This window comes from Macroventuria anomochaeta (genome assembly GCF_010093625.1).
Source record: "Macroventuria anomochaeta strain CBS 525.71 unplaced genomic scaffold BU25scaffold_5, whole genome shotgun sequence".
Lineage (NCBI taxonomy): Eukaryota > Fungi > Ascomycota > Dothideomycetes > Pleosporales > Didymellaceae > Macroventuria > Macroventuria anomochaeta.
The window spans coordinates 163,834-179,857 of NW_022985366.1; the positions used below are offsets into that span (position 1 = coordinate 163,834).

The 16,024-nt window shown below is 51.8% G+C and overlaps 4 protein-coding genes across 4 annotated transcripts; 3 read left to right on the forward strand and 1 right to left on the reverse strand.

Annotated features, from left to right (window-relative positions):
• Positions 1–1,820: 1,820 nt before the first annotated feature.
• BU25DRAFT_407561 (RNA-binding domain-containing protein) lies at positions 1,821–4,160 on the reverse strand. Its single transcript, XM_033705573.1, has one exon. The coding sequence runs from the start codon at positions 4,124–4,126 to the stop codon at positions 1,868–1,870; it is 2,259 nt and encodes a 752-aa protein (XP_033565183.1). The 5' UTR covers positions 4,127–4,160; the 3' UTR covers positions 1,821–1,867.
• A 1,009-nt stretch (positions 4,161–5,169) lies between these two features.
• BU25DRAFT_437573 (MFS general substrate transporter) lies at positions 5,170–6,850 on the forward strand (the record flags this gene model as incomplete). The annotated part of the gene is made up of 2 exons (XM_033709011.1): positions 5,170–5,909; positions 5,962–6,850. 2 exons carry the CDS (start codon positions 5,170–5,172, stop codon positions 6,848–6,850), a joined length of 1,629 nt encoding a protein of 542 aa, XP_033565184.1.
• A 5,179-nt stretch (positions 6,851–12,029) lies between these two features.
• On the forward strand, positions 12,030–12,734 carry BU25DRAFT_407563 (uncharacterized protein). Its single transcript, XM_033705574.1, has 3 exons — positions 12,030–12,154; positions 12,204–12,254; positions 12,320–12,734. The coding sequence occupies exons 1-3, from the start codon at positions 12,049–12,051 to the stop codon at positions 12,463–12,465; spliced, it is 303 nt and encodes a 100-aa protein (XP_033565185.1). The 5' UTR covers positions 12,030–12,048; the 3' UTR covers positions 12,466–12,734.
• A 352-nt stretch (positions 12,735–13,086) lies between these two features.
• Positions 13,087–15,333, forward strand: BU25DRAFT_333947 (putative C6 transcription factor; the record flags this gene model as incomplete). The annotated part of the gene is made up of 2 exons (XM_033702509.1): positions 13,087–13,124; positions 13,185–15,333. 2 exons carry the CDS (start codon positions 13,087–13,089, stop codon positions 15,331–15,333), a joined length of 2,187 nt encoding a protein of 728 aa, XP_033565186.1.
• Positions 15,334–16,024: the final 691 nt, after the last annotated feature.

Genomic DNA, 16,024 nt, shown 5'->3' on the forward strand with positions numbered 1-16,024 from the left:
CCAATGACAACTTACAGGACATTACGTACAACTTCAGCTGCCTCAAAATTTGCATCTGGCTGTTGTGAGCCCACTAGTACGGGCGGCTTGAGCAAGATGGACGCAGTCATGCATCGGCTCGCTAGCCGTGGCCGCCTTTCCGTCCGCTGTCAGGAAAGACCCGCGCATGCAGTACTCGTTATGGCATGGATCTTATCCACATATTGTCCGCTCTCCAGCACTTGGCCGGAGATCGCCTGTGTACGACCTTTGATGAATACTCGAACGTTCCTTTGACGAGCACTAAGCTGCAGTGTACTACGCTGTACACGGCCGACCGTTGGCAAGACACCGCAGAGCCGCTTACACAATTGTGACGAAATTCCTGCTACAGCGCAAGTCCCTTCCTGCACTATGTTTAGTGGTTCGCTAATCAGTCCACGATTATCGACTCAGGAAAGGCTCTTGATGCGAAAGTCAACTCAAGGATCTACTGATCGGCCAGAAAGCTTGCTCGATTTGACTGTACAGTCATGGACGCTGAACATTCGACAACAACTTGTTGAACTTTCAGCCTGTCTCGAAGCTTACTCGGGGGTTCGGCTAACAGTCCGATACTGGCACAGCATGGCAGAACCGACTCGATCCAATATAGCCAAAGAGATGTTCCAGGGGGCCTCATTAGGGAGTTAAAAAAGCAGCAACCTCCGCTTCCATCCACCAGTGTAGGATCTTAGACTCGACAATGTGACATGGAAAGGTCGGTGCACTAAAGCGAGTGGTCTCACAGGTCGTACTGAATTGCGCACGAGCAACGCCTCTGCCTGCTCGCAGCATGGGGCATCGGGGAAGCTTGTCCCTGTCACCCGGTATGAGTCTGCATGGGCTGTGGTATACACACTAGTCACACGCGTTGTGTACACACTAATTACACGCATACACGTACAGAACCATCATGACAAGCGTTTACATGCCCTCCGCTGACTGACGAGCATAGATGGTACCATATTTTCGTTGCAATGAGCGTCACAGAGACGTTGAGCAAGCGAGTGCTACACAATGATGGGTTGTGCAATCAACAACGCTCGAAGTCTTCGAGTGACGGGTACCACAACCGGAACAAGTCTCATCCCCACGGCAAGACCGAATCATACGCCAATTTTTGGTCTTCACTCACCGCGAAATACTGCAACGAAGAAGCTGCAGCGCTATTGTGAGCTGCTCGTCATTACACGTTGAAGACTAGACTAGATCCGGTCCTGAAAGTCTTTTGCCATAGCTTATTTTGAAAGCATCAAACGTCAAGCACTGGCATGAATATGCCATACCATGCAAGGATTGTCTGCACACAGCAAATATCAGCTCCATGTATGTACCAAAACGATCGACTCCAGCAGGCAAGCTAATTAATGATGTGAATGATGGGAAAATTTCAAGCAAAGCTCAACTGGACTTGAGCACTGGTTGCAGGCTGCAAATTTACACAGCATCTCAAGCTCTAAACGAGAGACCTCGTTACCGCATAACAGCACAGCCCTCACAGCCTGAGGCAAATTCAATCTGACGGGACTCGACCTCAGTGTGGCCATGCATGTTACACAGCAGATATTCCCACACGGCAAACAGCGCTTAGCGATACGACTTCAACATCCTGAAGAAGCAGTCGAGTGGGGCAGATCGACGCCGTTCTCGTCAGACACACTTTCAACGTCTGTCCACGTTGTGTCGACACGGTTGACACGCCACACGCTCTACTCACGAGTATCATGAAACAGTGTACACAGACCTCAGGACGTTCAACGTCCAAAACAATTCTTTTCGGTATCATAGCAACCTTTGAACTAACGCCATCGCTATGCGCCTCCCCTCATCCATACAGAATGTGAGACTACTTCGCCCGGTTCGCCTTCCTCTTCATCCTCTTCTGCGCAATAATCCGCGTCCGCTGCGCCAACTTCGCCTTATCCATGTCGCCCTCTGCAGCAGCGGGCCGCTTATTCCCTTCCGCGCCCGACCCTAGCGCCTTGCTGCCGCCATCCCTGCCCTTGGCCTTCTTCGCGTCACGACCTGCACCGGAGCTTGAGTCGCGCCTCCGCTTCTGGCCCTTATCCTTGCCAGTCTTTGTGTCGTCCTCGGCGGCGGACTCAACCTCGACCTTGTCCGGCTTCGGCTCGCGGGACTTCTCTTCTGCGGCTGACCGGCGCGAAACGACGTTTGCGTTCTCGATTGCGAATTCAACGATCAGACGTTTCCGCTTGTCTTCCAGCGCCTCATTTTGCGCTTTCTTGCTCTTCGGCGCGTCGCCTTTGACTTTGTAATCGACGGCGTGCCCGTTCAGCCAGCGCAGACCCATGAGCGCGTTGCGGTGCGTGTAGTACTCGATGAACCCGTACCCTCTACTCCTTCCCGCACCTGTCTCCTCTCCAACTTTCGAACCCTTTTCGGTCTCGAAGACAACCTTGGCTTGCCGGACGATACCTTTTCCACGCTTCTTACGGATCTTCTCCGCGATGACCATTTCTTCGCCGCCGCGCGCTATTTCGGCTTTACTGAGTCGTTGCCGCTTGCCGTTGTTTACGTCCTCGGCGAACCCGACGACGGCTTTGCGGGCTAGTTGTTTGAGGTCCTTCGAGGTGATGGAGCGGGGGATATTGCGGACGGAGAGACGGGTGAGAGAGAGGTGGAGGGAGGGGTTTTCTTGGATCTGCTTTCTACGAAGCGTCGCGCTGTCTTCGCGCATCTTAACTTCCGAGGGCGCGAGTTGCGAGTATAGCGGCGAGTTCGAGGCGATGGTGCCTTCGTTGAGGAGGTAGAGGCGCCGCTTGTCTTTGTCGCGGTTAAAGCGGTTCGCGGCGCCTTCAGCAGTCAGGCGGGTGGCTTCGTTCTTGTCGACGGCGCGGCTGAGCGAGAGGATGCGCCCGTCCATGGTGTATTTGCCTGTGGGATCGGCGTCGGCGTCTTCGAGGACGGAGTGCGTCGTTGTGATGGTTGCGCCGTCTTTGCGCTCAACGTTCTTGGTGTGCAGTGTGACTTTTGGTACGCCCTTCAGGCAGTTGATCATCTCCTCCTCATTGAAGAAAGCTACGAAGCCTGTGCCCTTGGGTCGTTCGGTGTCACGGTCGACGACAACACGGGCGTAGCGGATGGCGCCGAACTGCTGAAAATGCTCCTTGAGGCTGTCGTCGTCAACGGTGAAGGGCAAATTACGGATGAAAAGGACGTGGTTTGGTCGCTGTGGCTTGGGCTCTTCAAGCTCGACACCGCCCTCTTCGTCGTCTGAAATGTCTTCGTCGTCATAGTCAGTGTTGCTGTCGTCTTTGTCGTCCTCGCTACCGTCCTCTTCGGATTCGTCGTCTGACGGCTCTTCGCTCGACTCGGCGTCAGAATTAGCATCCTCCATATCCAAATCCTTCTTATCCTCTGCCTCCTCACCCTCCTGCTCGGTCTTCTGCAGTGTCTGCCATGCATCCTTGTCCACAGCCCAATCCACGGCAATCGGCCGGCCGTCAATCTCCTTGCCGTTGAGCTCCGCTAATGCCTTCTCGGCATTCTTCTTGCCACGCATAGCAACGAAGGCAAAACCTCGCAGCTCGCCGTTAGGCTTTTTGGGCAGGTTTATGAAGTGCGTCTTGCCGAAACTACGGAAGTGCTTCTCAAGATCCTCGGGCTTCTTGATGCTCCACGGCAGGTTGCGAACAATCAGCTTGGGCGTCTGATTCTCCTTCTTTTGCGCCTCGCGCTCCGCCTTCAACCTCTGGCCCTTGCCCTCAACTCCATCCTCGCGATGCCTTGCCTCGGCGCTCTCGAGACGGATCTTCTTGCCCTGCAGCTTTGCGCCATCAAGCTCTTCGAGTGCGCGCTGTGCATCTTCGACATCGGCGAATGTGACAAAACCGTAACCTTTCGATTCCTTGGTATCCTTGTCGAGAACAACGAGCGCGTTCTTGATTGGGTAAGAGTCAGAAAAGAATTCGGTGAGTGCCTCGGTCGTGACTTCCTTCGCGAGACTGCGAACGAAGAGCTGTCTGCGGGCATTCGACTTGCGGTCATTTGTTGGTGCACTGGCGGCTTGTTCGACGTCGACAGTGGCGGTGACGGCCTTAGCGCCTTCCTCCGAGAGACGCTGCTTCTTTCTACGGGGTGCCATCTGGATAGGTATATTTGTTGAATTTCGAGTCGCTCTTGCCTGCTTCGCCCAAGTCCAGAAAAAGTTCTGAGATTTGCGGCGCCTTTCTCTGCCGCTCCGGCGCTAGCGCGCAAAAAGAGGGGCCCTCCCGGCCATTGGCCCGTCACCCATCACAACTGCACCCCTCTGCATCCTGAGGCATCCTTCACACACGGGATGACGGCAGCCTTGCATGTTGCGCATCTTCACGTGGGCCTAGCTTGCAGCCTCGCACATTGTTTGAAGCGTTACAACCATAGAATGCCATTATTTCGACCCAGCGCATGCAAGTCCCATGCAGTTGTGGATTGCTCAACGTCTGTCTGACCCGCTCAGGGCCGTCTTAGTGCTTGGAGAGCGTCTTCCTTCAGGTAGGATTCGCGGGCGATGCCTTATCGCGGGGTGCATTCCTGTGTTGAGGGTAGCCCTTGCCGCAACAGATACGGGTGAACAGGTATAAGAGGTAAGCCTTGGGCCGTGTTGATAGTTGTCACTGCTGCAGCTTTGCTCGTTCTTCTCTGTTTCCCAGGTATTTTATCTCAGTACCTCTATCCCAATTACCTACGTTTTGGACTTGTCGCAATTCCGTTCCGTACGACGTCAGCAATCTTGGTTTCCTTGATACTCTACAGTGACCTCCTCGATTTACCGGCACGTCTCTATCGCAACTGCGACAACTAAAGGGTCTGCCATTACACACTGGATTGACTGATGCCCGCTGCGCTTGGAGTTACTCAAACGCAGATCTCTGACAGCGGAAGCTTTCACCAAATCAGCGGCTGTCTTACTGCATCCCGCTAAGCTCCTGCCGAAAGCGAGCTAGCTGCGTCGTTGACGTTTGGGTACAGCATACTGTGGTGGACCCGGCAGTGATGAACCCAGCGAGGAGTGGTTCATTGTCAATTTTGGGAAAGCAAAACTTCAGTCCATCGTCGCAACAAATGAGTGAGAATGAGCCTCTCCTTCCACCAGAGGCTTCTGGCTCCTCATCGCGCACCATTGACAATGCAACGTTTCCACCATCGATGGCCGCAATACTGGACAAGATTGAGAAGGAAGTCAGCGAACTTGACAACAAGAGCCACACTGATAACTCTCAGTCGTCGAAAGATGAGTTTGGGGACAATGCTACACTTTACGAAAAGAAGTGTCTGCTTGTGGACAAGCAGATGGATGCATTCGGCATGGGCTCCTATCAGTGGATGATCTGGTCACTGTGCGGTCTTGGGTATCTCATCGACCTGATGTGGGCGCAAGCCTTTGGCCTCATCCTGTCTCCACTTCAACAAGAGCTGGGTTTTGGGAACAACGAGACTGGAAAGCTGTCCACGGCCTTCTCTGTGGGGCTCACAGCTGGTGCATTCGTCTGGGGCATTCTAGTCGATGTCATCGGCAGACGTTGGGCCTTTAACCTTACAGTCTTGATTGCCTGCATATTTGGAATGTGTCTGGGCACACCCGACGACTATAACACCATTCTTGTTCTCACTGCTCTGACCGGCTTCGGCGTTGGCGGCAACATCCCGATTGATACGACAATCACGCTCGAGTTCACTCCGGAGAGCAGGCGCTACCTTCTCCCGCTCCTCTCCATCTTTCAGCCTCTCGGCGTCGTCATCTGCAGTGTCATGGCCTATGGTTTCATACCCGTCCACAGTTGCTCGCCGAACTTCTCGGAAGCAGGCCCACTGCCTTCATGCAAGAACGTTGATGTAGACGTGGCCTGCTGCAGGAAGGATGCCAACATGGGGTGGAGGTATCTACTGTGTGTAAACCAGTTTTTCCACCTTATCACCACAGATACTGATACGTGATAGGTACATCCTCGGCGCTCTCACATTGCTAGTCTTCGTCCTACGATCAGTGATCTTCCGTTTCCAGGAGTCGCCAAAATTCCTGCTCTATCGTGGCAAAGATGCACAGGCAATCGAAGTGCTAGAAAGCATCGCGCTATACAACGGGACAACGTGCAGTCTGGTACTCGAACAGCTTCAAGCTGTGGAGCGGGAGCACAGTTCCACCCTAAGCGGCGACAGTTCGAAGGATGAGCTGCCTACCTGGTCAGACAGCATTAAGCTCGAGCTTGCACGCTTCAAGATCCTCTTCTCCTCACCACAGATGATCCGCCTCACCACCCTCGTTTGGCTGACATATATCTGCGACTTCACCGGCTTCACCGTCGCCGGCTCCTACCTCCCTCGCATCATCGCACTCAAGAACGGCGCACTTCACCTCTCCCTCGACTATACCTACCGCTCCTACATCCTGATTTACCTCCCCGGCACAGTCGGCGTCCTCCTCGGCTCCCTGCTCTACCGGACCCCCAACATCGGGCGGAAGTACACCATGATCGTCTCGTCTCTCCTCATGTCCGTCAGCATCTTCGTGTTCAGCACGGTCAACAGCCCAGCCTCCAACACTGGCTTGAACGCTATGGAGTATTTCTTCCAGTCTATGTTCAACGCTGTGCTGTACGGGTGGACGCCTGAGGCTTTTCCGGCGCCGATTCGCGGGACAGCGTGTGGTGTGGCGAGTTTTTGGGGAAGATTGTTTGGTATTGTAAGTCCGCTGATTGCGCAGCATTTGTATGCGAGGAGCAGGGATGATAAGGGGGATGTCAATAGTGTATTGTATCTTGCGGGTGGCGTGACGCTGGGATGTGTGGTTACGACGGCGCTGTTGCCGGGGAAGGTTTTGAAGAGGTAGGTGGGCGTTGGTGATTGGATGAGGGGAGGCGGAAGAGTAGGTTTCCTTGACTATGCATACACTTATACGAAACGAGTGAAATATCCAACAGTTCATACGTGCACCCGAGCTCACAGGACGAGGCATTCAACAGCGTATACTGGGTCTATTGTATCGGCGAATGATGCCCAGCATATATTGTAGTCTCCAAACACTACCTATATTCCAAGCTATACTTGCCCTTGTTTGACACTCGCTCATCTTGTATGGTATGTGTCTTGGGAACAAGCTCCCTAAGAACCAGCGTTACAAGCCTAACGCGTATGTCTACTACCAGCAATTTAGGAGGTGTCCAAGGTAGATATGCAGCGCGTTTATTAATTCGTAGGCAGTAAAAGAACTAAATCCAATCTTGCAAGGATGAGGAGCTCTAGCTTCGGAGCGAAGCTAACTACAAACTAAGGCTTATCTTGACCTTCACACCGCCAAAACGCTCACCGACCGGCGAAATGTAACTCGCAACACATCTCACAAGAATCGACATCGCCCATCAACCCTTGAGCATGCCATCCTCGCAGCCGCACAGCGTTTCCACCTCACTCACGATTGCCAGCGCCATGCACCACGTTGCTAACGCGCAACAATTCTTCGAGCGCGTGTCAAATACCTATGACACCGAAGACGATCGAACGGACATATCGTTCCCTTCCTCCGCGAGCACTGCCACGACATGTTCGATGTCGGCAAAGTGACCATGGAGAATATTGATATGGTCTTCACGTTACTCAAGCCGGAAGTCGAGATCTTGAAGCAGGACCCAGCGACTACGGAGGCTGGAAAACCTCTCCAGACAGAATTCGGCGACTGGATTGATGAGTTCAAGCAGACACTGGGCGCGACCTCAAGCGATGTGTAAGCAAGCTGCAGGTACCGACGAACAAGATCTGGCTCGAACAGCTGAAGTGGCTCGAGGATCTCATACCGGAACAGAGGGCTGTCTCGTGCACCATAGACACGAAGCACATCACCTCCTTCCGAGGCGTCCTTCCAGTTGTGTATAAAGTCTTGATTCGCAATTACGAGGACGGAGAGCCTATCCTCGAGAACTTCGTGAAGTACAACGGTCATACGGTCGATACGATGACCAAAACCTACAACGAATGCGCCGAAACTCCATTCACGCCGTTGGATGAACAAAAGTAAGACCCGATAATTCCGGAGTACCAATAGTCTGCTAAGCAAGTATAGCGCACGATCGGCTTTCCACAAGAAGTACGGAGTGGAGGGTTATTTGGCTGTGGGAGAGGACTTCACCTCTTACCAGACGACCGTTGATCTACAGATCCTTCTGAAGATTGTCACAAGCAACAACAAGCCAGAGTTTTTACATAGGGTGGCTATCAGCAACAAGGGTGCTAGAAAGAAGTCGTAAAGAAGACTGCAGCCTGCAAAAATTCACGAGCTGGCCAAGCACCTTCTAAAGCAGCGCCCCGCCAACAACATTTACAGTCTCAGCGCGGTGTACACGCATCTATTCGGACCTCCAGATGTCGCCCTGCACATCGGTACAGGAGAAAAACTTGCCTTACTGACCTACTGCGCGTTCCTTCGCAAGCTTCCAGGCGCCTACCAATCTCAGCAAAAATTTAAACATACCGATGTCCCACAGCGATAATAGCAAGACAAAAGCTACTGTCATGATGTCTCTTGATGGCTACAATGTTCGCAAAACAGAGGAGTTTGCCAGTATCTAATCCGAAATTTGAGCTCCGGATCTCTTCAACATCTCGTGAGCAATCGTCTGAACTAGCAAAACTGCGTTATAGTTCTATAAGTACTTGTAAGCTTTTGAGGCTCAGGCAAATTCAGCCTTACTACCTCCCTTAGTTCTGGAAAACGTCATGTATAATTGAGATACGCTAGCTACACAAATGGTAGAACCAGCAGAGCTGACGAGACGAAAAACCGTGGTTGTCCGGAACGTTTCGACAGGAGCGTGAATCTGAGTTTGACAGTCAGCCTTAACCGTCGTTCTTTTACATTTGTGTAAGATCAGCTGCTGGCATCGATGGATACGCCATACATCCAGCAGTCTGCACATGGATATAGGTGAATGATTAGCATGTTGCCGGGCAGGGCTGATGCACCCTGCATACTGCTCGAAACTATCCGCTGCGGGGACTGAATATTAGGGATCACCTGAAGATACTTGTTGCAAGGGTTGCGTTTGCGGTCATAGGAAAACAGTATTGTACTGCTATTAAGGAGGGGATTCGGTGAGTACAAAGGCCATCAGACCAATGTGTATGTAGCTAAGCTCAGCCTAGCATTTACCTCGACCATCTCCAGGTCGGGTAGTCTCACGCCTCGAGCCACTATGGGCGAAATATATCCAATCTAACAAAGTGAACAGTCGCTGAGAGGTCAGCAAGGTACTTCCCCAGACGTGAGACGGGATAGCGCTTGGGCAGCTCTTGCCTAACATGACACATCCAAACCTGGACGGCAACTCGAAACTTCGCGAAGCCAAAACGCGTATGGTTTGCAAGGCTTAGTCTGTGCAGTATATCGGCTCAGTTATATCCAGCAAGATGATCTTCGTAAATTCCCGGATCATTGGTGATAGTGCTTGTCACGTGCACGATGCTTTCACCCAACATCTGCTCTAGGGTGATCGGGGGGATTGCGATTTAATCTCCGTCTCTTCGAGTGGATATGAAGTACCTAGACAAATTTCAGCGCCTTTACTAGCTCGTGATATCAGATGGACCTTCTCCGCCTTGCAACAGTCGGGACTGGCACTGCAGTAACATGCTTACAGTAGCTGTAGACCTGCATACTCGACCTGTCTCGAGGTACACTACTTCCCGCATCTCTGTACAGTAGTGTCAGGCCATCTAAAAATACGACTTGCATCATTGGCATCATGACGAGATTATTCGGCACGCCTTTTTTCTGTTGGTCATTAGTACTAGTATGCCAAGGAGGGAATGCTCGCTCAGCTGCAGCCCAGTTCTTTGCTCGCCAGTCGAGTCAGGCTCTCGAACCGAGTGAAGCTATTGATTTTTGATGGATCACATCTCCAAGCGCAAGACCTCACTGCCACTGAGAGCATCGCGATCGACGTCGCCTTTCGTGCGGCTTCAGACGTGCTCCTTTACGAGAAACCCAGACTCAATTGGTGATATCTCGTTATCAACTCGAACGCCATCGTACGGCAGGAGCTGAGAGGGTTGTCAGTCATGCACAGCTCATGCCATTGGTGGTTGTCGTTTGCTGTGTCGCACATTTTCCGGATATGAACCCGAAATGAAAGCTTGGTGTTCATCTCCAGATAGTGCTTGTCTGCTAGACAGGGGCCAATGTTGCTCCTCTCCGATTAAGGAGCTCATTTCCTTGACATTACCAGTACGGTAGCTTGCACCCGTCGAGTCGCTCCATCTGCCAAGACATTCCGCTTACCGGTCAACAGGTACGCCATGAAAAGCTTCACCCTGCCTAGGCTTTGCACCTTAGACTAAGCTCTTAACGGCGGGAAGTTACCATGGGTCATTAACCATTCGTAGCTCAGCCATTCGCGCCGTTCTCGGGACCAACCCTATTTTAACGGACAAACAAGGCAGACAGCTGAGAGCACGATACACCTTCCCCATCTTTATGACAACCCCATAAAGTAGACGGGATCTCAAGTGGCTGAGTGCGGAGAAGATGGGATGGATGACCGGGGGGTTGCTCGGATGGGACCCGCCAGTAGTCATGAAGAATGGATGACAATATCGAATTGAACTGATGCGCTGGCGAAGTCAAGCTCGTAATCGCTCCATCCAGCAGTCAGTGAGGAACGCCAGCAGCAGAGTACAAGCGTAGTGTATCCGGTAGGTCCGCGTTTGCGCCATCTCAGGTATCGATGCTTCAACAACGAACGGTGCTTTTGGTCCTGCGTGCTTTGTGATGTAAGCCATGCTTTGCTCCGCTTATATGAGATATGCGCAGCCGCCTTGTTTCTCCGCCTTCGCCCTCTGCTTTTGGAAACTGCGTCCACCGACATGCTCTGCAAGCGCGACAGCAGTATTCCTTCAGTGTGATCCGTGGCTTGTGCCTTCTGCCTGAGCTGTGATCCACTTGCTGGGGTCGAGACGTGCAATTAGTGCTAATGAAGGTCGAGACGAGCGTTTGGTGACTGCCAATTCTACGAGTGGTAACAGCCAGTAAGGGACGAGGTGCAGGATAGTGCATCGCAGGCGCTGCGACCGGTGACTTGACGGGGCCTGGGCTAAAACTTGTCAAGGAACTCACTGTCAGTCTGGCAACCCACGCGATGGTTCTTACTCTACTCACTGGCTCAATCTCAGTAGATCCTTCCCTTGTTCGACAGCATACAGCTAGCATACAGCTGATACAGCAATCTATGAATACTCTGCTCTGTAAGCTGACAACTGTTCTCTCGGATTTCGTGGTAGTTTTCACATCTTCTTGCACCTTGAACCTCCTTTGTCAGATATAAGTGTTGGTGACGGCCTGGCATGATCCAAAGGGAAACCCATTTCGACGTTTCTGGAGGCAACAACTGCCTGTTGCATTATCAGACGACATTAGGCCATACGATTGCTTCTTCTGGAAGACGATGTATCATGTCTGCGACCCTTGCAGTACACAAAAAGCTCGATGAGCTGCCATCGCGTTACTGGTCTTCTCGTGTAGGATCTGAGGGCGAGTCATGCTCTCAACCCATAGTGCGAGGTTCATGAAAGGTCACCTCCCAGCGCCCTCAAGTCAGCCTCTTGCGGATCTTGAATGATATTTTGTTAAGTGCTGGAGTCCTGGCCCCGGCGCGAGAAATTGCAGGAAAGTACTGCAAGCAGATGCACTCCAGAAGCTTGATATCAGATCCAGAGAGCGTTCGGCGATCGATGCATCAACATTATTCCTTCACTGGCAGCGTGAAGGCAACGGTAGGTGACGCTGGTTTTAATGTGGTGGATGTATTGGTGGATGAATGCATTGTCTTGGATGAGCGTAAAGCTCAGATAGGAAACAGGCTGCTGATGCATGAAGGAACAGCGTGATGGGATGACGTAATTGGACCGTGCACGAGCGCAAAATCAAGCCCCCGCTTCCCAAAACCGGGCAGTCACAACACCAACATCTTCTATCACGACAGTAGCACTCAAGCCGAACACCTTACAGACACCGGTCTCAACTTCTAAATCACCGTCAAAATGTTCAACTACGTTCTCGCTGCTCTTCTCCAGCTGTCGATGTTCCTCCTCGTCGAGGCTGCACCAGTTACCGTTCAGAGCGCCAAACCGTGGCAAGCTGGCACAGGTGGGGTTATCTATCGAACAAAAGAGATACATTGCTAAAGCTGACACAGGTGGCGGTATCGTCGGTTTCATTGTCCTCGTCCTCGACATCATTGCATGGAGTAAGTTCTCTTGTGTAGTTTGACTACCAGTCTCCCCTGCGTCTGAGCTGACATGTGTGCCACAGTTGAAATCTTCAAGTCGAACCGCCCTGTTTCTAGCAAGGTCATCTGGGCCCTCGTTGTCTTCCTCTTCCCCGTCGTCGGCATGATCATCTACTACCTCTTCTCCAACCGCCAAGCTCACAACACCTATGAGCCTATCAGCGCGTGAAGTGAGCATGGTCACGCGACCTGCACGAACGACTCCACTGCATGTATGGTGACGGAGGGAGGATCTCACACACGCAGTCGATCGAAGTTGTGAAAGAAGATGAGCTTGCCAGGCTTGCCCTGCAAATGTGCGCCCAACATGCGTGGTAACGAATGGACTTGGAGGTTGGTCACACCCTTGGATGTTCGTTCGGCGCTGTCGATAACCATTTGGTCTCAATTCTATACGGATGAAGTTCAACTCTAGTCAATATGAATTAGTACAAACCATACATGCGTCACCTCCTATTGCTCTTGCAGCGCACCAATAAGCACATTACCTACCGGCAAACGGAGTCGAATAGCTCGAAGCTACTCACGGCACGATAGGTTCAACTCAAACTGGCGCTGACAAAAGCAGGCTGGTGCTGGTGATGATGAGCTGCATACTTCAGGCGTCCCGCACTCGGGGATACCTTAGCCAATCGGAGATATCGGTGAACGGGCCAATCACAGCGATTGGACATAAGGCAGTCACGACTGGATGCTCGCACGCCTATGGCTTTTCCAATGTCAACGCTTTCCTGTTGTTCTATGCAGCTCCTCTCCTGCTTGTCTCATCTCTTCAAGCTCCAAGACCATCATGACGGAGACCCCTCGAAGACGGAGGCGGCCTGCAATGTGAGTTCAACGGACAGTCACCTACAAGGCTACGATGGTCAAAGCTAAACGCTCCATTAGTTCGTGCACCCTGTGCAGACGCCGCAAGATACGTTGCAACAAGGAATCGCCTTGCAGTAATTGTGTTCGCTCAAGAAATGCACTATGTGTGTACGAGACCAATCCACACCCAGTGCCTGGCCACCACATTGCGATTGCGCCTGCACCGGGCGCCCAACATGCTACCTCACTACCTTCGCTGAGCTCTGACACCGCCTCGATATCGAACGATCAAACATCGATAGAGCTGGAGTCTATGAAGCTAAGAATACAGGAGCTAGAGGAACAACTTTCTCAAGTCAGCACACCAGCCTCCTCAGCACCATCGGTTACACCAAAATTTGTGAGTTGGTTACCTTCGCACAGTACAGATCAGATAAAATCTACGCTTGGAGGAACATTCGACGTGATCCAAGAAAGTCGACTCTTTGGCCAGGCTCAGGCTGTCGTCCGCAGTGTTGCCCACAAGAACCGGGTATTTGGGCAGAGCCACTGGATCTCAAGCTTTACACTCTTCCGGGATATCATCGAGATGATCGAACCCCACATGAGGAGTAAATCCTCGAAGTTACTTTCTGACGTACAGCGAGCGAAAATGTTGGCGCGAACAATCAAAGCACAGCGCGCACCGCAGTGGCCGACAGCACCCACAAAGGACATACCTCCCCAAAATGTCTGTGACGTGCTTGTGGACGGCTACCTTCGCACGATCGAGACACTGTATCGCATCGTACACATACCCACATTCCGCAAGGAATACGAAGCTATCTGGGAGACTGGCTCACAGCCCAGCACCGGCTTCATGGTGCAGTTGAAGCTGATACTGGCCATTGGTGCAACGCTATACGACTCAACGTTTTCCATGCGCATCAAAGCCACCCGCTGGGTCTACGAGGCGCAATCTTGGCTCATGTCACCAGCCTTTAAGTCCAAGCTTGGTATATGTTTCTTGCAGAACAACATTCTCATACTGCTCGCCCGCGAGCTCGTCGACGTTGGTGGCGAGCTAATCTGGATCTCTGCTGGCGCTGTGGTGCGATCTGCAGTATACATGGGCTTGCACAAAGATCCAGCTCAGCTACAAAACATGTCGACTCTCGATGCTGAGATGAGACGACGGATCTGGAACACCATCCTTGAAATCTCACTACAATCCAGTCTCGTTTCTGGTGGGCCTTGCTTCATCTCGCTGAAGGAGTTCGACACGCAGCCGCCTGGAAATTTCAATGATGTTGATCTGGACGCATCAATACCCACAGCCATGGCATCAAATTACTACACCCAAAGTTCCATTGCAATAGCTCTCAGACAAACATTGCCAGCTCGCCTCACCGTGGTGAAGTTTCTCAACGATCTCTTCTCTGGTGGAACCTATGACGAAACGCTTAGACTAGATCGCGATCTCCGTTCGGCCTACAAAGACCTACGGCACAAGTTTCAATCATACTCTACTAATGCAGGGCCAACGCCTACGCAGTTTGAGCTGCAAGCAGTCGATTTCGTCTTACATCGCTATACGTCGTCTCTCCACGTACCGTTTTTCTCGGCATCATTGCATGAAGCTACATACGCATATACAAGGAAACGTGTGGTCGAATCGTCGCTAAAGCTTTGGTCACTAGCGGGCTCATCTCGTGCCATCACCAGCAATCCATCGTTTCCATATACGGAAGGAGATCTTCCGCGACTTTGCAGGTGCGGCTCTGGGTTCTTCCGCGCTTTCGCCTTTCAATCAGCCTCTCTATTAAGTGTCGAGCTACGCGCTTTGCATCGAGAGGACAGCATCAGCGAAGTCAACGTACGGCCTGATCTTGTCAACATAGTCGAAGATGCCGCAGACTGGTACCTTCATTGCATCAGAGCTGGTGAGACGGGCATCAAAGGATACATGCTACTCAGCATATTGTCTGCGCAGATTGACGCGCTCGAACGGAACGTCAGTAAGGATGATATGCCGCCAATCCTTGTCAAGGCAGCAGAGGATGCAAGTGATCGTTGCATGCCATTGCTTGAGGAGTTGGCGGGGTACAAGCAGACTGAAGATGAAGCTGATCCTTTTTTGAACATGGACTTCCAGCAGTCAGCGGGCTTTTTGGAGGACTGGGATACGTTGATGGCGGATGTCTTCAACTTTGGAGCTGGAGCATCTTTCGAAGCATTACTAATCTGACAGCTGGGACGTTTTAAAGGGTAAAGCTTCTATTTCCATTTCTTGTGAAGCTTTGTCTCGCGCCCATCTTGGGGTGTATTACGATGTGCATGTATCCGTACATATCCGAAAACCACCTGGAAGCTCAATCCGTGGTTCATGCGTATTCCCAACCGCCACACAACTCTTTTAAAGGGGGATCAAGGAAGTCTTTCATTGAGCAGCTGCCCATGATGACTACTGTGTCGAGTCAGCCTTAATCGCGTTGTGGGAATGTTGGTATACGAGCCTTCACTTACCGAGCTAAATCTGCTCAAGCTTTGCTCTCGCATGTTCGATGCTTCTTAAGACATCTTCGATGTGTTCAGCCCAGAGATCTTGAGTCATATGTCTAATCACTTTGATCTTTGTGGCAAAGCCGCTTGGCGTGGAAACTTTGCAGCCGCCTCTGTGAGAGCCTCCAATGTGGCCCAAGGTGGACGAGACTTCCTGGATTGCACATTTTCGCGATTCCCTCCGAACGGTTTGATAAGAGCCTTGTGCGCTTCCGAGAGAAGATGCTGGAGGCAGCCGGACTTGATGGTGGATTTGAAGCTGTCGAAACGGAGGTGGTCGAGAGAGTGTAGTAACGGCTCCTTGTCAGCTTGACATTCCTCGGTAGTCTGCTGGAGAACGGTTATCGAGTTTGAGATTGACAATCGAGCATGAGACC

Bases quoted from the DNA above. Each gene is read 5' to 3' on its own strand.
- BU25DRAFT_407561 (XM_033705573.1), bottom strand. From the start codon at position 4,126: ATGGCACCCCGTAGAAAGAAGCAGCGTCTCTCGGAGGAAGGCGCTAAG.
- BU25DRAFT_407563 (XM_033705574.1), top strand. From the start codon at position 12,049: ATGTTCAACTACGTTCTCGCTGCTCTTCTCCAGCTGTCGATGTTCCTC. The intron at 12,155-12,203 runs GTGGGGTTATCT...AAGCTGACACAG, and splicing joins ACCGTGGCAAGCTGGCACAG to GTGGCGGTATCGTCGGTTTC. The intron at 12,255-12,319 runs GTAAGTTCTCTT...TGTGTGCCACAG, and splicing joins CCTCGACATCATTGCATGGA to TTGAAATCTTCAAGTCGAAC.